At 40.9% G+C, this 24,141-nt stretch overlaps 1 protein-coding gene across 8 annotated transcripts in view; it reads left to right on the forward strand.

The window, feature by feature from the left end:
- Positions 1–1,999: 1,999 nt before the first annotated feature.
- esrrb (estrogen-related receptor beta) overlaps positions 2,000–24,141 on the forward strand; it is a 45,730-nt gene continuing 23,588 nt past the window's right edge. For 2 of the 8 annotated variants that reach the window (XM_035674556.1, XM_035674557.1), the window contains exons 1-3: positions 5,564–6,012; positions 9,856–9,924; positions 19,275–19,684. In XM_035674556.1, the coding sequence (XP_035530449.1) occupies positions 5,963–6,012; positions 9,856–9,924; positions 19,275–19,684 (529 nt within the window). In that variant the 5' untranslated portion in view covers positions 5,564–5,962. Of the gene's footprint in view, positions 2,108–4,055; positions 4,334–5,563; positions 6,013–8,131; positions 9,765–9,855; positions 9,925–19,274; positions 19,685–24,141 lie in introns of those variants that run through there. The other 6 variants (XM_035674560.1, XM_035674562.1, XM_035674564.1 and 3 more) reach the window with 6 other exon arrangements.

Genomic DNA, 24,141 nt, shown 5'->3' on the forward strand with positions numbered 1-24,141 from the left:
ATTAAAATTACTTGATCCGTGATTACAAAACTTATCAAAACATATGCCGATTGATTTTCAGGTGATCAACTAATCGACTGACTGACTAACCGTTTCAGCACTTTTTTGAACCACATTAAGCAAAAACCTTGAGTGTAGAAACTGAAACAAAGATTCTACAGCTCCATGAAATCAATCTTCTATTTATTAGCGATTATAGTTCCTGGCAATATTTCACTGGCATTACATATTACGGCCATACATCTTGTGGCTCCTACTTTTAAGACAGGATTGTTTATGTTAGCCAATAAAAAATCACATGTGAATTCATAAATTGAGTGAAATTCTCCTCCACAGTCTGGATAATCTTTCTGTGGGTTGTTGAGAGCCGCTCACTGATAGTTAATACACCTAACAGAGGGAACTGAACAGGGCCGCTGTTGTCATTCCTTAGTGCTGAAGCGCTGTGCCATTACATTTATAGATTTTCTCTTTGATGGGATAATTTAGTCTTTATATCTCTCACAAATGAAGTGATCCTCAGTGCTCCTTGCGCAGCTCAATGTGCAGGTCCCATTTTCAAATACAGTTAATTGCATTCGAAAAGAATCAATGATACTTTCACGGTGACAATATCATTCTTTTAATGTCACTTAATTTCCTCAGTGAAATGATTACATCAATAGCCTGGAACCCATTTCTATCTTTCAGCATGAATTAATCTATTAAGGACAATAATTACACGTTTGTAATGGATAGGTTTTTGTGCTCAGAAGTAAATGCAGTCGAGTCTCCATTGTGCGCCTGGTTGTTGGCACTGTCCTGACTGTCATTCATTCAGTTTATGAATTACACTATCACCCTGGGAAAATAAATAAATAAATAAAGGTACCTCTGCTGCAGCTCCTTGGTGGCCTTGTTGTGAGATAGCCCTCCCTCTAGTGGAGATGATAGAGTTGGTTATTGCTGTCAGCTGGCTTTATGCTCTGGTCCACAGCTGAGGCAGTCAGTCAATGATGGAGAATTCAAAATGTGTGGAGGAAAAGCTTTCATGAGACAGGATAAAACAGAATATATATATACAAAAAGTATTATTTTTGAATCACATTTCTTAAAAGGAAAAAGGTCCTAGAAGTTGTTGGATTAGATGTACTGCTGGGAAAATGTATCTTTAAACAGTTTTTTTTTTACATGTTGATGATTCGGGCATATGTGATGTTTTGCCATAACACTGACAGTGGATCCCAGGGACCCCAGGACCCCTAGGGGTCATGCACATGGGTATGATAAGGGCCACCAACAACTTAAATTTCATTATTGGGCTATATATAACTCATGAATTAATCATAGTTTACTTTCACATGGTGGCCTTTACAATAAATAACGTACAGAAAACAAGCTACCAAACTTCATTATATTAAGTAGCCCTTTTAAAATGAAATCAAATAGAGTTTAAGTATGTGAACGTCTGGGTTATGTGATACAGCACTGTGATCTCAGCAACAGACGCACACTGCTATTGTCCTGTTATTTATTCATCAATTGTGGAAACCGACCGACTGCCGTTTTCTCAGGTGAAAATGTACCCACCACCACACCTCTCAGGGGTGATGAGCAGAGAGGAAAAATAATAAAATAAAGAGTTAGAGCCCCTGACAGAACTCAGCAGACTTCAAACAGCTGTAAAGCCACGCAGCCTACAACGAGTGAGTCTCCATACCGGGCTGGGTAATTCACGGAGCACTAAAACAAAGCAGTCAAGTAATAATAAATATACGGTCATTGGTATTTGTTTAATTTTTTTTACATACGCCATCAAAAAAAGAAAAAAAAAACGAACGGTAAACATTTCAAACTTATTTTTTTCCCTCGCAATACACTTTTATTTTTTTTTGTTCTCCCTCGATTCCCATTTGACCCCGCTCACCCGGGTTCCTGCTGCCGGTGGAGGTGTTTGGTTTAGCCACAGGGCGCGCGCCGGAGGAGGAGTTGGTAGTGTGGCTGCGGTGTGTGACAGTTAAACGGCGCGCTCAGACACACAGAGCCACACCAGCAGCACCACCACAACCTGAAGACACCACTGTGCGCTGTGCTCAGCCGGGGATGGGACATGACTTGTCCGAGTAAGGTACACTACATATTCATCAACCTATCTTCCTGTTACACGTTGGAGACACACTGCTTTCTTTTTTTTTGTTTGTTTGTTTTTTTTCCCAGTTTTGTGTTCTTCTTTTTTATTTATTTGAGGGGTGTAAACATTTTTATGCTGTTTTAAAATGTAGCTTTCACGCACCTGTAGCTATACTGTAAATTACATCAGTGTGCACGCGGGTTAGCTCTAATTGAGGCGTGTGCAGTACACGCGGACATGCTACACTGTACCTCGTCCTCTGGGAATAGTGACTGAATTACGTTATCGATTTGACCATTACTGTATGCACGAAAAGGTTAAATATGGCGACTTTATAAGGCCTAGATGTCTGTTTATTTTTCCAGAGAAATTCTGAGGTAAAATTGGAAAATGCAGACAACTGACACTGACGATTTATTTAACTAATTCCTTGTAAAAGTATAGTTTTATGATCCTAGAGCAGCTCTCTGCCAGCGAAAACCTGTTTACATCAGCAGACTTTAACGGCATTTTGCCTAAAATGGACATTTAATCAATTATAAAGTTGATTAAAGCAACGTTATCAGACCACCATCGTCCTTTAAGTTGCTCCTGTGTGAACAGGAAAACATCATTTGCTGTTATGTTTAAGTTCTGCTGTATGAAAAACTACATTATCATTTTGTAACACTAATAGATGTATGATTATCAGTCTTTCAAACAAACAGTATTAAGTTCACTTTGGGATACCAGACTTCTTAAGGTTTCTTTATTTTGCTTATGTGACCTACTCTAACAAAGTCTTACTCACAGTTTTCTTCTTTTGACAAGTTCATTTAGAGTGTTTGTTTTATTGCACCGCCTATACACACAGTACATGTAAACAAACTCACACACGCACGAGTGAACTGTACAAAGTGAATAAATGCAAAAAAAATTAAATCATGATCATTAAAACAAAAAAAAATAAATAAAAACATATGAACTTGTAGGATAATCAACCCAGTCCTGCTACCGGTTGTCACACTCTAACATATCACACTAACTTTGTCATGCCATGTGTGATCGAGTGTTTGCCTAGTGCAGCTCTATTCTTTATTTGTATCAGATCCCTTCCTGTCAAATCAACTGTCACACGCCGTGATTATTATTATTTTTTTCATAACAGAGCTGATAAGAAGCAACGATAGCAGCAGCAGCAGGGCTTTCATAGCTCACACTGCGTGACAAAAGTCTGTGTGGTGTCAGTCGAAAAAACCTTGGGAGGCCAAAAGGAAAATATGCAGGAATGTGATTTATCAAGTGAAGGCAGTTACAAATATGAAAGAGTGTACGCAGGTTAGATACCAGGGTGATATTACAGTCTGTCATGGGGAAGTACCCCCGCTTGTGATTCTCTGACGAGTAGTATCTAGGTCTCTTGACTTAAACCATGCTGGATCTCACGACTAGAATGTTTTGTGCAGTGATTTGACTCATAATGGAGTATTATTTTGACAGTTTTGGTTTCTTTAACTAAGCTATTGTTCTTTTTTACATCCCCAAAAGAGATCCCTTGGAGTGCCACAACCAGAATAAACAGCTGACAATTGAACACATTGAATTTAAAATCAGATTATAATTCTAATCAGTAATGAGGTACAATATACAGAGCACATTCTGTCTTGTGTGTGCCTTGTGAGGTGTACAGATATGTTGTTTTCTTTTTGTCCCGTATTTTGTTCAGTGTCAGAAGTCTGAGAACTCGGTTTGATAGTGAATTCATTCCTCTTTAAGGAATTGAACTGACAGGTGTTTGATTTGGCATCAATCTTAATTGGATTTTCATTTATTTAGTCATTTGTTTTTGCCACAAAAGGAGACCAGATGCTGTGTGATCTGTGCCACTGTGGAGGCACTATTGCTGCACATCAATAGGCCTGTGATGATCAATAGGGATTGCGTGATGTTTTTGCATTGATTATAGAAACGTGAGCCGATGAATGGAACTGGATTCCTCTCCAAGGGTTATACTGTTCCTGTTCAGCAGAGAAGACTGGAGAGCAGCAGAGCGACCTAACACACCTTTCTGTACCAATCTGCCGGTAGATCTCGACTCCTCCTCACCCACTCTTATTTGTACTGAAGTAGCTGAAGACCGTTGTCAGGCACCTTAAAGAAGAGGGCAAGCTGCTGTTTCTTTCTGCTTGACTCAGCCAAGTTCCAGCCATTGTCGGACTGCTCTTTCTCCAATAAGATGCCATGGTAAGCTCTGTTCTTATAATGTGGGGATACAGTAACATGGAGACCCTCACTGACTGTGAAATGGTATCTGCATTCTCTGCATTCTTACTGAGCTTGATCAACAGTGAAACACAGGCGGTTCTAAAGCTGGGGTTAGAGAAGACAGAGCTGGATTTTCCGCCGCTTTAGAAGCTGATGGGCTTCCAGAATATGAGTTATGGCTTGAGATCATCTCTCGCAGGTGGTGAAAGGTTTCACAATGGTACCTCACATGTAACACTGGCAAATGGAGCTAGCGACACAGCTCAATAAATACATTTACTGTCCTTAGTGGTTTGAAAGCTATTGCTTTTTGAAAGTGAAGTGCTGCAGATGCACTCGACTGCTTGCGGGAGTTTCTATAGTGTGGCCAAGGCTGGTGTCAGGTTTAACTTTATGGTGTGTTATATAACGGTACATTTTGATATCTTAAAAATGCATGGAGTGGAGGTTTTTTTGGTGCCATAGTCAAGTTCTGAAATGTCAGCTGGTTGGTAAAGTTCTCTGTTGTTGTCGCGTGATTGCTTTACCTTTGTTTGATATCATTGCAATGCACTTTAATGCAGACATGCAAACAAGAAAGTAAAAGCTTTTTTTGTAAATTCATGAAATACAGATTTCAAAATGTAATACAAAATGTAAAGATAGTTTTCTTTTACTATTACAGTTTACTTACTAATACCTTACTAATATAATAAATGTTGCATTTTTTACATGTCACGACAGAAATAAAGAAATCAAGCTTAAATAAAGCTTAAATATTATATTATATTAAAGGTGCATGCACTGATACAGACAATGTCCTACTTCTGTTTATTTCCATCAGTTAGGCTTGAATTTGAGTTTCGAGCATCCAGAACTCTTTTTTCTTTTTCTTCTTTTTTAAATCTAATTGAGTTGGAGACTTTGTGTGTTGACTGTTCTCCTGGTTGCATCTCTGTTGTTCATCTGATAGGTTGTTTTGTCTATGTGTGTGTGAGCCATGTGTGGCGTGTATGTGTGTGTTGTACTTGTGCACAGCGGAGTGTGCGAGTGAGCGTTTGGATCCCTCCTCCTCGGTGCTCTGCCGGCCCCTCTGTCGCTTTAAGTCCGGCCCCTCGGAGCCAGCCAACAGCAGCTGTTCCATATTCATCAAGCCCTTGAGTCTTAAAGAGCCCTATCCCGACCATGGAAAGAGTCATTCCTCTCGCTCGCGCTCTCATGCTCTCTCCATCTTAGCGCTCATCCCGCTGCTGCCCGCGCTTCTCTCTCTCTCTCACCCCCCTTTACCTCTCTCGTCTATCTGTCCCTCCCCCCTTCAGCCTCTCTCTCCCTCTCTCTCTCATACACACACACACACACATTCACTTACATACACTCAGACACTTTCTCTCTCTCCCACACATATATACATAAACACACACACACGCAACACACATGCTCACGCACACACGCGCCCACTCAATCCATCAGAGTCCAGCATACCTGTGCAGGCTGGGGGCCGCGGTGCTGGAGGGGGTTTTTCGGCTGCGTTGTCTCTGAGGGTGCTGTGCTATCATTTGGGGAAGAAGCGGGTCTCAATTGTTTTCTCTTTCCTCTTCCTCTCATTCCTGGAATGCTAAAACTGGACTGATGGACATTTCAGAACTTTGTCTTCCAGACCCTCTCAGCTATCATAACCAGTAGGTGCACCTCGTTTCTTTATTTCCTTCTTTCACTTTTCCTGTTAACCCCTCTGCTGTGATGCACTTTTTATTTCTTCCCTGTCTTTCTTTTCTCCTTTTTCCCCCCTCATTCTTTATTTTAATCCTCATTCACTCCTTTAACAGTGTCTGCTCTAGTTTTGTTTCTTGAACCCTACTAGTCTAATAGGCACTGAACTTTTTCTTGTTTTAGCAGTGATGTACTTTCCCTCTCACACCTACTCTTAAACATGCACTTTCTCTTGTTCATTGTTTTAAGGGCTCTTAAATCATGTAGGACTTGACAGTATAGAGCAACAGGGCAGGTGCAACTGCGTATGTGTGTGTAGATTTATTGTGAGAGCACATCATGTATGCTAATCTTTATAAATTTCATTCAGAGCATGGCTGATTGATTTAGCTTGCCCCTCTGCAAACTGTGTATTTTTTTTTTTTCCTAAAGAATTTGGGGTACCTGTCCAGTTGGGTTAGGAGGTTGTTTGCTGATGGCTTTGTTCCTAGATTAGGCTGCCCAGGGAGAATGAGAATAATATTTTAAGGAGATGAGATTAACGTGAATCCGTGGAATTGGAGGGGATAAATGACACACTGTAATATTTGTAGCCAGAGAAAGACGAATGAAAGGACCCTGTAACCTCAGTGAGCTGGCAGGTCTGTCCCAGCCAGCGGCACGCGAGGCAAGCTGCTGTGGAACAGCTCCTGGCTGCTGGGACAGTCTGAGCTCACACTACCTACCACACTTTAACTTTCCATCCCTAACTTACATTTGTTACAAAATAAACTTAATAAGCTCTTAAGTTGGGAAAAATATTTATTTGGTGTTTTATTTTTTTGTTATTTATTTATTGGAAAAGTTATATGGTATAATATTTATGCATTTACTTCAGAACATCCCTGTTAATGTATGAAAAACACAGACAAAAACGTTGGACTTTTAATCCAAAAGATTTGTTTCAATTTACAGATCATTTTTATATCATCTAATCTTTTCAATAGAATTTACTGCTAATGTAGTATTTATGCAAAAGTTGTGTTTGTGATTTGAGGAAGACCAATCAGGTGTGCAAAGATATTTCAGTTACCTGTTACTGACACCTCAGTGCATTCAGACATTTTTTATTTTATTGTTTCTTGAAAAATGTGTAGAACAGTCCAACTTACATTGTGCATTTTTATCATTTCCCATAATGTTGTTTTCTTGTAACTTTTTATGTACCGAACATTATTTAATCATAGCATAATTAAGGAGTTTGTTTTTTCTTAATTCATTCTATTTTAAAGGAATACATGGAGTGAAAATACTTAACAGAAAACCATCACGTGTAAAGTTAACGAGCTGAATTCTGTTGTTTATTTCTTTACCTGACCCATTTGTTTACAGATATTCTTTACTTTGGGCTGTAATCACTGCAAATTCAAAAAGTAATTCTAGAAATCATATTAATATCTTAGACATACGTGGACTAATCTCCTTAGTTCTTCCTCTAAAACGGATTATCTGGTTTCACTTCTCTCTCAGACACACCTCAATATAAAATCACACAAACAGCAGGAGTAGAATGGGTATTTCTGTAACACATCAGGTATTATATGTAATGTGTATTTGTAATTCTCATTGTAGCATTCTCTGAAAGTATTCCCTAAAATTGAAGGCAAAACTACTTATAATTAATATTTAGATTTTAAGTAGAGCTTTAAACCCCACAACAATATATGTATATTTTAAAATTATACTAGTAATTAACTATTTTAATTTTCAATTTATCTTCCCTGCAAATCCCCTTTAGACACATTTTGAATCATGCACATTGCAACATGGAGAAACATTTGAGTTATTGTTGGAAATGATTTGTTTAAAATGTTTTCAGTTGACTTTATTTGACTTTGTCTCCTTTCAGGTAATCTGTATTGTATTGTTTTGTATTTTAATATTTTTCTTTTGCACTCAAATATTATAGTCTATCAAATGTAAAATAATAAGTTACTAAATTTGTAAATGCTAAATATTTTCCAGTAATACATTGCAATTAATGTTCATGTTTGTTAAATTGTTATTTAAAAAAATACAGTTACACATTGACAGATTGTAATATTATTAGAGATTTAGTGTTGTTGGTGTGCATTAGTTTGGAATGTGTATATAATAAAAGAAAATACCGGTTAATATTTAATGACACTCGACACAAGTCAGCAGTTGCATTTTTGCCATGTTCATATATTTGATTACTATAGATAACATTAACATTTCAAATAATGGTGAAAAGAGCATTTACTCCTTCAAAGCTGAGTTGTGAACAGGTGTTTGATCTATTAATAACTTCAGTGATATACTGTTGATGTGTTAAGAAATTGTTTTTGTGGATGTAATAATAGTTTCTTGTAAGGTAAAAATCTGTCACAACATGTAAAAATGATTTTAGTAAATTTAGATTTTCCTGATTACATGTCCACCCACCAACATTTCTTTATTTGTGGCATCTCTCCAGCATTGGCCTGAGTGTGCAGTGGCCCTCTTCTGCTCATTGTACAGCGGTATTTGCAGCCCCTCACTGTGGGCTGCATGTGGCCGTGATGCCTGGTTGAGAGGATTAGTGGGACGTATGTGCTCCATGTAATTAGCACAGCACTGTTGTGGAATCACTGTAGTAATACACTTCATAGATTGACCCGAGGGCATCGCCACTGCCTGGGAACTAGATGGAAACAGAGCTTTGCCCTCAGAATAGAAAGACGCTCCTCTTGTCTCTTTGCACACGATATTTAGAAATGTGAGCGCAGGGAAGTTATTACCAAGTACTCAGGTTTTACTGGAAGTTTTATTCTCTGTGATATGTATTTGCTCAAAATTGGCGTTGCCATTGATATGCAGCCCGTCATACTCGACCTGTTATTTACTTTTGCTTGACTTGTTCGAGTCTAAATATCTGTTGGCTCATGGAGTGAGACGAGCGATTCACTGTATGAGTCTGACAGGCTTGTTGTTGATCTTGTATTGCAGTGGCAGTTCGCGCCACTCAGAAGTCAGCCAATGCTGAGGATTGTCAGTTTGAGTCCCTCAGTGCTTGCTAGAAAACACACACAGTCTGAGCGGGAGTGAATTGAGATGTGACTTCTTTCTGCTTCTAAATGTTCCATCAACACCCTCGCTTTCCTTAAGCCCTGGCAGAGCCACTGCTATAAACTAACAAGGCTATCCAATTTCCCTTCATGAAATAAAAGCTTTTTAATGTATTTTTTAGAGAAGCAGAAAGAAGTTAGCACACAATGATGAATTAGATTTCAATTTATTTGACTTCATTCCCAGCTTGCTGCATTAGAGCCTCCAAACACCCATCTGTAGCAGTCCGTCCGCTTGATTCTTATTAGGTTTCAGAAAACAAGGCGAGGGAATTGCATTAGTGTATCTTAAGTTAAAAGCTCTTTGCTCTTTGACCAAGTGTTTCATTGTTATTGGGTTAATCAGATTTTTGCTGTCTTCATGGAGATGCTATCGCAGGCTAGAGGCAGTGGTGGGTAACCAAAGCAGCCGTGCACAGACACTATCCAGATGGGATCAGCTTACGGTAATTTGGTTTCAGAATACATTACCAGAAGAGGCTCCTGGCCGAGAATGGCCACCCCCGCTATGAGCCAGGAGCTGGTGGCCTCTGTAGCTGCAGCATCCAGCCCAGCTGACCAGTCAACCCACCTGCCCCACTCCCAACCTCCTCGTCTCCCTGAGCTTTTAGGAGGTGTTGGGATATGTGCCTTTTTAAAGAAGACCTAATGTTTTAAAATTCAGTTTGTCACCCAATTCTAAATACTTCTTCCTTGTACCAACAGGGCTTTGTTGTCCAATTCATTAGAGAGATTCCTGAGTCCACTGGCCACGCTGGAGCCCTCTCATTTCTGGTATCTAGTATCATTACTTTCACTGTAAATATGTCACTCAGCTCAGGCTGAGCGGGGGGAGGGTGGAGCATGTTGTCCCTCTCCAGGCCAAATGGGGATGCAGAGTATATTGTCACTCTCTGGATGTTCCATGTTCTGTAGCTTCAGAGGTATTCGGGTTCATACTTGTTAGCGGTTAGACTGGCTTTTAAGGAGCTGCCACATTAAACTCACCCATTCATTTGTAGTGGTGCTTTATTCCCCAGGCAGTTAATTGAGAAAATAAGAGCATGCAAAAGCATACAATATCCAGACTGGTTCTATTCTGAAACCTGACCTCTTTTCCTTTATATTTATCCATCTGGATTCTAGTGCACTCTATTTAATACTGTACATAAAATTTTTTGTCAAAAAGGTAATATTGCAAGTGAACTTTTTCTTGGCATAAAACAGTGTTTTTATTTTTTTATATTATTGGACAATTTAAGAAGATGTTACTGTTAATATAACATGCTGTCTCTAGAGACCCCACCTGATATTTGGCCTTTATCCCTCACTGATTAGCACTACCATGCCTCTTTGGCTATTTCACAACACCCACCCGCACAGAAACCACCAACCGTCACCGCACGCGTCCCTCCTGATTTCTCATCCATTGTAACCTTGGACACCTCCACCGCAGTGTGAGAATCTGTTTAAAAATAACCAGGTCCATTAGTCTAGAAGGATAATGCTAGCCTACGTGGGCTCTCATGCCCTTGTGGCAGCAGAGTGCTATCACTGACACGGTGCGTCAGCACTTCTTCCTGTTGCTTCAACATTGAAGGGCTCCTCCTCATTTATACACACACACACACACACTAGAACACGGAAGTTGAGAAAAAAAAATTAAAAATAACTGAGTCACGAAAAGAGCTAATTTTATACTAACACCCTTGAAAAAATACTGAAAGAAATAGAGTGGTAAATTAGTTAAAAGAAAACCTGAAGTTTTCTGTCATGTCTGCCATGTTTCATATGGTTCTTTCCATTAGTATTTATTAGAGACATATATCCCTGTAGGTGTAAATGCATATTACAATGTTGCTGCTTTTCAACCACCCTGAATGTAGAGGAGGGAAAATTCTAGGTCCAGTATTTCACACTTAGTAAAAAAAATGTGATGCAAGGTGGGTAACTATATGGGTGTTTATCAGTGAAGGCTATTGGTATTGAACGTCCAGTTGTTTGAAGGTTATGTTTCGGAGCAGTAATTGAAATGCAAAATAACATTAGGATCGATGCTTAGCTTTGTTTATTTATGAAATCAATATTGAAACCGTCCGTCACAGTAGCAGCTCTGATTCCCACTGACAGCTTCACCAAGTCTTCTCTACATGGTCGGCGTGAGCCTTGCACCCATTACAGCTTTTAGAACAAGCACTTTTTTTTTTTCTCATGACTATTTGGAAAGTTGTGATTAAATGTTTCAGGCTCATATGTTAAAACACACACAGTCCGTAGTTTGAAGGAAAACTGTGGGACATCATCAGCTGTGGAATACTGTTAAATGAAAAGGTTTAATGCAGTTTTCATACTTCCAGAGAGAGAGTACTATTATCGCTCATCCCTGATTTGCCCAAGGGAAGTAGATGTGACCAATAACCAGCCATTAACATGGCAGTGTGCAAAAAGCCAGCCACTGTAGGCCTAGTTTGTCTGTGCACAGGAATTTTTATTGACGTATTTGTTCTCTTGACTCATGACAAATATGCTCATGTTACAGAAAGAACAAAACCCTTTCATTTGAATTCTTAAGTGACTTGAAAATTAAATTATGTTAAAATCCTGTTTCTAGACATCATAACTGAATGGTGTACAAAACTCAACATAATTAATAAATATTTCTGTGTGAAAAAAGCATTTAATCAGCTTTGCAAAGGCCTTTCAGTTTCCTCATAGGTCACAGAATTACCAATGAACTAACGGTATATAACTCTTCCAACAAACTTTTCCTTTTTATTTTAATTATTTGTTTAAACTGATTATTTGTTTAAACTGATGTTGCCTCCATCCCAGCTTAAATCAGATTTTGATTTAGCCTCTAAATAACTATCCTCCCTCCAAATCATTTCAGTGACGCCAAGTAAAATTAAATAGGAATTTAATCTAAATATCGGGCTAGATTATGGCTCTCAGTTACATTTGCATCATTTCTCATAAAAAAATCTTTTTTACAACAATAATTTCATCTGATAACTGACAGTTTTGTAAGTGTAAAAGAGAGAGAGAGAGAGAGTGTGTGTGTGTGTGTGTGTGCTTCTTGTCTGCCTTCAAGCTAAACAACTGTGTGCTTACAGTATGTGTGTATTTGCCTGTTGGTCACAAAACATATTCACATTAAAATGCCTCCTTATGAGACCCACCCCAGCAGCGCTAAGTGCAATCGAATGGTCACATTGAGTGGCTGGTTGTTGAACCTGCCACTTGGAGAGTCCCCTCCCTTCCCAGTACGTCCGGTGACACCAGACGTGGTGAACGCTGAAGTGTATGTTTAGATTGCCCCCTGAAGGAGACACATTAATTCAGGAAATATCCCCAAAGTTTAATTATTCCTGAATGGTGTGGTGGTGGACACTACCGTATAAATCAGTTAGGCCCACCCGCCTTTTTATTACCAGCACTATTTATGGGGAATGTGTGGCAGCTGGTAGAGATGAGCCTGTAAAAAGCTAGAGGCTATTGCTATGACTATGTCTGCTGCTGTGGCAGACAGTCATAGCAATAGTGTTTTGAAGCAGTGTCAATTCAGTGTGGAACTGTTTGAATTGTGTGCTACAAACAACAGTTTAAATGGTAGAAATCAAGTCAAAATTTTTGAAATGATGATCATGTTGTATTATGCATGTTATTTTAATCTTACCTACAGTATGTGCCGTGATTACACACTGACTGAACCTGTGCAAATATTTACACATCTGATTGCGTTTAAATGATTCTGGACAGCTGATAGACCTGCTAATTTTTGGCCTGTTAATTTTGCCTTGTATATCTGTGCATGTTTGTGCATGTGCTTGCACGTGTATTTGTCTGTTTGTATTTGTCCGTTTTTCTCAGGAAGGGGAAAATTTATGATGGAGGCAGGATGGGCTCTTTGTTTTGAGCAGGTAGAGTTCCCCCCAAACAAGGATGGCCTATCAGAAGAAGATTAATGAAGTAATTTCATGCATGGCTCTATGCCTCCGTCCTCCTGTACGCACAGTCACTGTGTCTAAACCTGTGATTTACACTGGACTGTGTTAAATAGCCTTAACCCTTTATAATAATATTTCTTTTCGTTTGTGATACACGCACATTCTCACACACACACACACACACACATTGCAAAAAACAATCACAAAACAAAATGCAACACAATCAGGAGTATCCTTTGCCTCTCTGATAAAATTAACCAGTGTCTTGGATATCATTTTTTGACAGTTTGTTCCACAAATATCAAGACAGCGAACAGCGATGCATGACTTGCACTCATTTTACATTTTTTTGCTCAAGTTTCCATCATTCATATTTTATAATCCCCCTCTTTATTTTACATGAGGAACCTTACTGAGAGTACGTGAGAGGTGTGCTGTGGTTGATATCTGCTGGCTTTCCACATAATTTATGGCAGTTAAACAAAACCTAGACGTAAAAGGCTTTTGTAGCATAAAACAGAATTTTTTATGACTTATTCCGACAATATTAGTCCGGACAGGTCAATTATTTGGGGGCATATTAACATGCTACTGTTTTAGCAAGGGTGTTGAAATTTACATCTGACTGAATCTTTGAATCTTTTACTCTGACATTATTGCTTCATTATAATATTATATTAAACACATAAATTCTAGGAAAATCCCACTGTTTATGACTGCCCGAGAATCACAGCGTGACTCATGATATACTGTCAGGGTACACGGATGATAGCTTCATGATGCAGGAGATACTTTGATAAACAATATCTTGTGAAACATTAATTTACATCACAGCATCTGTGTAACTGAAGAGGAACTGATAGTGTATTTATTTTTATGTATTATTATATTTATATAATTGTGTCTTTTTAGTAACGCACATTCACATGTTCCATCATTCAAATGTTAAACAGAGCTGAACTGTCATAAAGCAGAATAGTTTAGACTGAAGCAGATTTAAGATTGAGTATTGCAGGAGAGTGTATTGTGATATTGGTGCCAGTGTATCAGTAATGTATCACACAACACCAGGTGGTGTCTGATGTCATTAAGTGCACCAGTCGTCTTTGGAGGGGACTTTTGATATACAAAACGTTGATAATCACAAACTGTTTTTAAGGGTGATTTTTGCCAGTAGTGGACTATAATTTACTACTTATCATGAGCCATTGTAAATGTATGTTGTTAAATTATACCATGGCTGTGCCACATAATGGATGTAATGGAAACTAATCTTTTCTAATGAAAAGGCAGAATTAGAAATTTGATCCCTAATGTACTGCACGGCAGGCTAGACTTATCACTGAACTTCTTTCTTACATACAGTATGATGAGCTGTCCAATTCTGTAGGGAGCTTCCCCACTGGGTCTGCATATACCATTGTTAACTCTTTGCTCTCCATAGCGGGAACTTTAGACAACCGTCAACTCTCTCACATCCCCCACTGACAGTAGCTCTATCATTAGCCATTTGCTTCTCTCAACATCCTGAACTCAGCCCCTTATACGAATTAGATCTGCCCAGTGCGGCCCAGACAGTTTACGTCAGACAAACAGCAGCGCCTGTATCACAAGAGGCCCTCTCTTTCCTGCCAGCAGCATCTCTAGAACAGGAAGGAGCAAGAGGGGGGATCAATAGATGTGATCTGCTTCTTGGCCAGCGCTATCTTGTGGTGCCGCTGGAGCATGGGGCTCATGTTGTCGTAGTGGAGTGAGCTCATGGCTTTATAAAGACTACAGTGACATCGCTTTGGAGCAGCTAAATATAATCCTCTGCTGGAGACTGAAAAACTTAATTGCCCAGGCCACAGAGCAGCACGGTCCCCCCCAGTGGTAACCCTGCACGAGCCCCTAGCCTACGGACTATTGATCCGGGGCCCTCACTCTCCATTGGTACGATAAACACAGCTCTCTCTCTGTCTCTTCTCTCCCTTCCCCTCATGTATCGCTTACTTTGTCTTTTCCTGTTTTTCTGTCTCCTCGACTTCCCTTTTGTTTGCCTCCATAGATCTGCACATCATAAATCTCTGTCAGCTTCTCCTGAGTGTCTGGCATATCCGTTAATAAAGAGCCCCCTCCCCTCCCTTCAGGTCTACCCCCTCCGCTTCCTCCTCTCTCTGCCAGAGCAGGACTAATGAATAAGAAACTCCAAAATTAGGGGCCTCTCCCTCATAGATTAGAATGGGTCCCTATGGAGTGCCGGGCTTGCCTCCAACCAAACCACAGTCGTCAACCAACCCCCACCCCACCCCCCCACCTCGCTCCCTGTCATATTTCCATCTTTCATATTCTGTCTGCAACACAAACACACACTCAGACCTATGAGCACAGATGCACATGCACATTGCCCCAAGAGTCTTTTGGCCCCTTATTCCCCTGATGGTCATTAACCTGGAACCAGTTAGACAGAAAGGCGTCCTCCATATTTCAACTAAGTGTGTTTTGGAATCTCCATTCCTGTCCTTTCTCCCAAGGGCCACCCCAACCCCTCCCTGAGCCCCAGTCCTTTTTCATTTACATTTTCCCCCACGAGAACACACACCGTGCACCCTTGGTGGCATACACACTCCTGCATGTATTTCTGTGACTTTAGTCGGGCTGTGCAGAATTTCAGCGTGGTGTCCGCTCTCCCAAAAATGAATCCCTGGCTGTGTGTTGGAGCGGTAAAAGGTGGCAGTGGCCCCTGGAGGAGAGGTCACCGTGGCAGCTGCCAGTGGGTTCTGGCTGTGGCGGGGAGGCTGAGCCGGGCTGAGAGGAGGTCTGTCAGGAGCTAATTGAGTTCGTCCTACCAGAGCTGACTCTGGGGCCAGTGGCTTATCAGGCCACATCGCCTGGGGCCCTCCAGACAGATCTGCCCCTACCGGGGCATCTGATATCACCATCGCCCTGCCTGCAGATGTCAACCCCCACCTTCACCACCCACCCCTTCCCCTCCACTTACCCAGTCTGATCAGGTAGCAAGGATGTGACACTCCGGGATGAGGTTAGCAAATGTTATAAAATTGTGTTTTTGGCATCTGGTGGCCTTGAGAGTGAAAAGGACATCAAGAATTTACTCACAGTTTGAGTTGAGCCTTTAGTTTGTGCTGTGTTCTTGTGATTTACACGTGAAACAGGAAGAGAGCTATAGTCACCCAGAGAACAGCGGAGGATGTCAGTTTCCGCCTGAAGTGAGCAGGAAGCTCTCAGCAGGAATACTTACAAATTGGCTCAATTAGATCCTGAATGTTCTGCGTTCTTACGTCAGTGTCATCCAATGTTCAGAGTTTTGCTTGCAGGCGAGGGAAGTGTTGAGACGTGAGAGAACGAGCGCTCCTCGGTTCTGCTCTCGGAAGTCGAGGAACAGTGAGTGTGAGACGAGCTGCCAGATCATTAGGCCAGCTAATCCTGGTCACAGCAGCACCAGTGGAATGATATTAGGGATCTGAAATGCTGTTAGGGGGGCCAGGTGGAATCAGATTAAAACCAAACTGCGCAGTGTGCGTTTGCGGGTCCATAACCCACTACTCAGCATGAATTTTGATCGGTACAAAGGGAACAAAAGGAGGAGGAACAGAGAGAGAAAAGGAGAGGGGGAGAGATACTGTATCTTAGACGAGCACTGCTCCTTTGGGCAGCCAGGCAGCAGAATTTGAAATGCTCTTACCTTGAGGAAGGAAGTAAGACAGAACTATAGATTTTATAACATCAAGCCTCAGTTAGTTCAGCAGACCCTTTCCTGTCTGCTCTGTCTGTGTAGCACACAAGCTAATTAGCACCTGCCCCACATATTGAATTATTTATTACAACTATTGCTGCTGTCAAACTATTTAATGTTCATAATTCATTTTCCCATACAATGATATTTATAGATTTAAATTGGACCTGTCCCATTAGAGATTACTAATATTTATAGAAATATTTTAGACTGTTTGATTAATACGCCAGGTTCAAGTGGTTAGTATTCCCTCAGTATCATTAATCAATATATGCAGCCTTGTTAAAAACATAAGCATAGCAGTGGTATAATGTGTCATAGCAGAATGAGTTAAGGGGATTCTAGCCAGCACATTTATTATAAATGACCACATTGAGCTGGAGGGGAAACAGTTAAGACACTTATGCAATTATGCTAAGTGTCACCCTGAAGATGGCCTTTGAACCGGGGTTAAGCTTACTCTGAATTTGTGAAATAAAAGCTAAATGGAGCCATCTTGTGCTCCTGCGTTTTAATATATAGCCTTTAATAAGCCAAGTGCAGGTGCCCCATCGCACAGGTGCACATATCCATCTGAAACAGAGAACATAAAGCAGATGAACACAGAGCCGTGCATTAATTTATGGAGATGCAATCTGCATTCATTATCAAGAGCGGCAAGTTCTATTTTAGAAAGGCATGAAATGGATTCACTTTTTCAATTTCTGTCTGCAAGGGCATTTAAGAGTACAAGTGGATCATTTTTAAAACAGCAAGTCTGAATAACTGCCCCCACTGCGCAGTAACAGTAGTATTGAATGTACTTTTTGCATTGTTTTAATTAAGAGTAGCTGAAAGAAAAACTGTAAATTGGGCAGCATTTTCTCAGTTTATAGTGAAGGCTTGATATTGCAAGAAGAATTCCAGGAGTGCTCAGACAAAGGGCTTATTCCACAAGGTCAACGGTTTTAACAGGGGGCATTTTTTATTATTTATTTTAGCAGTTAACCTTTTTGTGAATTTCCAGAAGTGGTAGGCACCTGGAGCTCCAATGAATATACATGACAGCAGGGAGGGAAACCTGGGAATGAGATTTAATTTGACACGCTGACCCCCATCTCCAAGGGCCCAGGAAGCTAGGGTGAGAAAATAAGGTTGACCCACTGACCCCTGGGCCCAAACCCCTCCGTCACCCACCCTCACAATTAAATCAGCCTCAGAGAGCAAGAGGCAGTCCAGCCAACCGATAGGGGACATAGTGGAGGCCTCTCGTTTCCTGTTTCCTCTGAAGCACTCTGAGACAGACAGCTATCGTCCAATCAGGCAGACACCCCCCTCTCGCCACACTGATGGTAAACTGACATGTCAAATATGTAAACATTACCATTAGTTGGCAATATGCTAATGGAACTAATGTGCTAAGGCACAACTTGGGCTGTCTAGCTGCCACTCACTAGGAGCCCCTGTGTCTAAATTTGCATAAGCCATGCAAGGCTCAATTTTGTTAATGCAGGCAAGTGCAGGTGACCTTTCACCCCTTCCGTGGTACCTAATGCAAAGGGGTGTGTGTGTATGTAAGTGTGTGACCTCGCCTTGACCCTAAGAGGTCACTATGTCTACACTGCATCCCCAATACATTGAGTTATCCATCTCCTCTACCAGTCCACCTCTTTAGTTCACTATATTTGCGGACTAAAAAACATGACCATGTTCAGGCTACGATTTTTCCCCCATTGTTTCCCAGTGCCATTTCAAGTTAAAGGTTATAGAGTGGGACTGAAATAGATTTATGTGGGGAAGGAAGGCTTCAGAGTGCATTTTGTGGCCACAGCCAAAGGGCTGCACTTTAGTCTGCACATGTTAGCATCATATTGCATGTACTCCAAAATGCAGTTATTAGGCAGACAGTGAAAAAGTCAATATCTTGCCATCATGTTTGTTTTTGGTTGACTGCTGACTCAAGGAGACAAGCCAAGGTCCACTCTCTCTAAACTATGGAGATGCTCCTGACTTGATGTGCTCTGTTTGTGTGTGTGTGCGCATTCGTGTTAAGTTATTTGAGAGCTCTCTCTCTTTCTCTTTCTCTCTCTCCCTCTCTCTTCGTCTTTGTCTTGTTCTTTCACGTTCCCTACTTTTTGGTTGTGTTGTATGGGCATGTGGCACCTGTGTTTGGACGAGCATGTTGTAGTTTTGTGTATTTGTACACTGAAGCGCTTTTGCAGCTGCCGTGGTGTGTAGCTTGAAAAACAGACCTCAGCATTGTGTCGTAATTGTCATGAATTGCCACATAATTATTTTAATACTTCAAGTACAATCAAGTATTTTGCTGTTTAGGCTTTTATGTCATTCCACTGGTTGATGAGATTCATTTCTGCTCTCTGAAGAACTATACTAATCATCTTCCTCTTATCCTCCTCCCTTTCCCATCAACCCTCTCCCCAACTCCCCAACTTCCCAACTCTCTCACCCCATACCTCCCACAGGCTGCTAAATAGAATGGCCGCTGATGACCGGCACCTACCCTCCAGTTGTGGGTCCTACATCAAGACGGAGCCATCCAGTCCCTCCTCGGTCATCGATACGGTCAGCCACCACAGCCCCAGCGGCAACTCTGATGCCAGCGGTGGCTATGTCAGCACCATGAACAGCCACTCTAACGGCCTGGACTCTCCACCTATGTTCACCCCCGGCGGGCTCGGGGCCGGCACCTGCCGCAAGCGCTATGACGACTGCTCCAGCACCATCATGGAGGACTCGTCCATAAAGTGCGAATACATGTTGAACTCCCTCCCCAAGAGGCTGTGCCTGGTCTGTGGAGATATAGCCTCGGGGTATCACTATGGGGTGGCCTCTTGTGAGGCCTGCAAAGCCTTTTTTAAAAGGACAATACAAGGTATTTTTCTCCTCTCACCTCCCCCCAACAAACATTCAATACAAGTTATTCCATCCCATGACGCCACATCACCAGACATAAAAACACCCTCCATACAAGACACCTTTGGCCTCACAACAACACTGAAACATACTCAGTCCAAGCGATTTACTATGTAAAGAAAGATCACTGGAGTGTGGAAGATGTTTTCTCTACCTCCTGAGACCAGCAACCTCTATAAAAAAAATTTTTGTTTTTGATATCATTACAATACAATGTAAAATACATAACGGCAAGACTACATTAAAAACATGTAAACTTATTTACTGATTTCAAACAACTGTGCATTTTAAAAATTGGTGACAGTACTGGCTTTTAAAAAACAGAAACCAGAAGAATATTTTGACATGGGACAGATCAATAGTGTAAGTATGATTACATCATCCGTCATGGTTGGCGGTGTATGGTGGACATGACATCATCACTCAGAGGTCAGATTTGGTGGAGTGTAGGGGCTGTTTGCCCAGATGCCTTTGGGGGCTTAGAGAACGTGCTTTATTATTCCTCCTCTGTCTTGTGTTTGTGTGTGTGTGTGTGTGTGTGTATGTGTGTGCCTGGGGACTAGGGTGCGATTGGCTATCTGCAAGGCATGATGTATCACAGCTTCTCATTAGAGAGGCAATGAAAGGCCCCCCACTGTGAAACTGTGCGCTCTGCTCCAGATTAATCAGGAAGACGGAGATATTGTTGAGCCTGGAAAAAAAATCTGCACAACAGGCACAGCTGCCCAGGTCTAAGCTCTGCCGGCTTAGTAGTGCAATGCAGTGAAAAACTAGATAAAATAGGTAAAATGAGCCAAAGCATTGGAATATGGTGAAAAGAGATGAGTAAGAGTGGAAGAAAAATAGGAATTTGACATTTAAACAAAATGAGTCTGTCATCTTCTATCCATTGCTTTTAGTACATTTTCATCAGCAAATGATTGCAGGCATTATATGGAGAGCAGGTTGTCTGTCTGGATGATAGGTGTTGATTTTGGACCTTACAGCCCTATCAGCTTTAGACAGTCTATGTACCTTTTGCAGGCAAACAAAAGCATTAGGCCAAATCCTCCTGTTTACCCATGCTGCCATCAGCAATCCTGTCTATTGACAAAAGATGAACATTTTCTCTCAAGTAACATAACTGGGCTTTTGTCCCCTCGCTAAAAGTACACTGACGGCAACACAATGGAACAGGAAAAGAGGCATCAGTGAAGAAAGAGACATCTTAAGTGGAGCAATGGCCCAAACAATTAAGAGAAAGGTACATGGAAAAAATTGAAAGCCCCTCTTTTTTCCCCCTCACTTTGCATTGTCGATTTGAAATCCCTCTCTTTCTCTTCTTGGAGGGCTGCCTGTAATGGAGCTAATCTGCCGTCGTTTGTCCGAGCCACAGGAGTTTTGTCAATAACAATCAGCGTTTGGAAAGTGTAATTAAGGCCGAGGCTTTTCATTAGGAAGAAGGGAGGGGGCCGTCTCCAGGGACGGGCATGCCAATTAGAAACTCAGGCACGCGTCGCCGGGTAATTTCAGGGAAAGGAGGGGAAAAAAACCCAGGACTTCTTTAGATTGGAGAGGGACCCTGCTGCTCTTTCAGAGGAAAGGAGGAGAGGCTTAATGGCATAATAATCAGACAGGGGTCCCAGGCAGAGAAGGCAGGAGGACGCACAGACTTTTTGGGGGAGGTGAAATCCTTACCAAATGATAAAAGAAACACATGCAGGATTGTTGGAGGAAAATGGAGGCTGTAAATAGCAGAATGTAAAGCCCTTGAAAGAATGAGAGGGTGCCGTTGATGAGAACTGATTAATTAAAGGAATAACGAGGCAGTCAAGGGTGGAGTGTGAGACGGCCCTCTCTAATGAGAGGAAAACAAAGGAGCTGTCTTTTCCAGCCCTTTATCACATTGTTCTATAGCACTTAGAGCAAACAACATGCTAAGTTAATGTTAACCATGTACATGACAGTTCCTTTATCATCTTGTGCTCACTTTATTTAACTATTTTATTTTGATACAGCAGCAAATTCTCGATAGAAAAAGTGTAGTTTTTTTAAAACATATTAATGTCTAATATTTAAATGTAGTTGTATTTAAAATTTTCTGACTTTGTGTATAAATTTAGGCATTTATCGACAGAGTAAACGCATCTTACTTCCCTCTCTTGCCTGCACTTCTTCAGCTGATACCCTTTCCTTTTCAACAAAAGCGGATGGAAAATCCATCTTGTGTCACCTATTCATCCAGTGAAAAGCCCCTTGAACTCTAACGTGGAGATAGTTACATTAGTCAAGGCCAGGCCCAAATTAATGTCAACCTGGATCTCCATCCATCCCAGAAATACCCCTGTTCTCATTGCTCCCTAATCATCCCCCCATTCCTGCTCCTCACGTGCCCCACCAATCAAAAACATAAATCTCTTATTGAACCGTGTTTTCTTCCCATTTTGAACCCAAGTGTAAAATTGCCTGAAAACCAACTGAACTCAGTGGCCCTCTTTTATATGAAGTAATAGACCTTGACAGTAAGCCTGTAAAAGTCAGTTTAGATTTTGATGAGAAATACCTGCCATTTTACTGTAATTTACTTACAAGACCTGACTTTCCCCTCTGTGCCCTGGCATGGGTCCTGAAAAGCCATAAAATAGATTGAGACAGATACTTATCAAGAGAAGAAGGAGGGAAATCTTTTTCTTCTCCCTTCACTCTGTAATGTTATTGGTAACCATACCATAACCTCTGTAAAGACAGATAAACCGGAGCATGGCCCTCGGGTTAAAGGGGTTCCCGCCAGTATGCTTCATTTCTGAAAGTGAAACTGGCCATACTATTACTCTACAAGCTAAGATTTCCAGGCATCATTTCTGAATGACAAGATTACTGTAAAACATTTTATAGGTGTGCCCAATGTCAATGATCAAAACTACTGTAACTAGAAATTCCCATTTAAATCAGTGACACTTTGTTTGACTACTGTTCATGAGAACACTGTTTTTTTTTACCCACAAAGCACAAAGTCAGTTAAATACGGTTAATTTCAGTTAAGTTCAGTCAGTTTACTTATGGATACAACTTATAATTATAATGCCTATTCTATTCCAAGTAAAAAGTTAAATGCATAAATATAAATCTGTATTTTTTTATTTAACGATTACAGAGACCCAGTCTAATTAACCACATACGATACATGTATGCTTGCATACAGCATAAATATAGTGTTTGACACTAAGATAACTGAGCAAAATTTTAATTAGTCACCACTGTGTCTAACAACATTACTGATGCAAACAAATATTTAACAGCGTCAGATACTATAATTAGCTCTAGAGGTTTCAGTTATGTGTGTATTAAGAGTCTTAAAATCAAATTAGGGAGTCATAGAAAGTTCCAGTGTTTTGTTTTAATTTTTGGTTGTGGGGCTACACTTTTGTTTGCATTTAGATGTCTTTAATTTTAACATTTCTTGGATATTTTTCTAAAACATCTAAGAGGTGTTAGGTATGTTTTGACATGGGATTTACTGTATATATATTGATACTGAAACACTCCTCGTCCTAAATATAACCCCAATGTAGAGGTGAAAAATTAGTTAATCCACCCCTCTCTCTGCATTGAGTTAAGCCCCCTCCGACAGAACATCAGACGCATGGAGGGCTTGACAGGACAGGTGGACAGAGCAGTGTATGAGTGTATGTTTGTTTTTGTTTCTGGAGTGTGTGATATCAAAGGGCTAACTCTCTTCGTTAGCCACCAGGTGTGGTTTATGCACGTGTCTCTGGCAGCCCTGAGAAAGGGAAGGGAAGGGAAGGCAGGGAAGAGGAGAGAAAAACACCCCCATAAACAAAACGTCCTCGGGGACGCAAAGGGTCAGCTGTGCTGGGTTTGGGCCGCGCAAGCAAACCTGCTACATTACATGCACATGTGGCAGTTTGCTGTTTTTGGAATGATATGATCAAGTGAATAAAGTGAGAGAAAGATTTGATCAGATGTGCAATCAAAACCCATGTTTTTTAAATGTATTTAGTATTTTACATCCCAGCAAATTGCTGATTGGTTAGTGTATAATGAAACGCAAACCAAAAAGACCTCCATGAATTGATTCCAGCGTAGGGTGGCACTGATTGCCTCCTCCCAGCATATGGGAAATGGATAGGATTATTATGGTCTAGTTCTGCTATGACAACAGAGAAAACAGACAGAGGAAAGACAATCAGAGCTCATCAGCCGCTTCCCTCACACCTTTATTTACCCCAATCCCAAAGAGATGAGGAGAATTAGCATAATGATTTCTAACCCAGATATAAAGAGGAATTTCTAATTATTTGTAACATCTTGGGACCCTCCACTTGATCTGTCCAATAATGTTAACATAATTGCATAAGTTGTCAAAGGATGTTGGAGGGCTAGTGGAAGAACGCCAGTGGAATATTACACAGCTTT

The sequence above is a fragment of the Morone saxatilis genome, unplaced genomic scaffold (assembly GCF_004916995.1).
Source record: "Morone saxatilis isolate NCDOM2014 unplaced genomic scaffold, NCSU_SB_2.0 Contig3, whole genome shotgun sequence".
Lineage (NCBI taxonomy): Eukaryota > Metazoa > Chordata > Actinopteri > Moronidae > Morone > Morone saxatilis.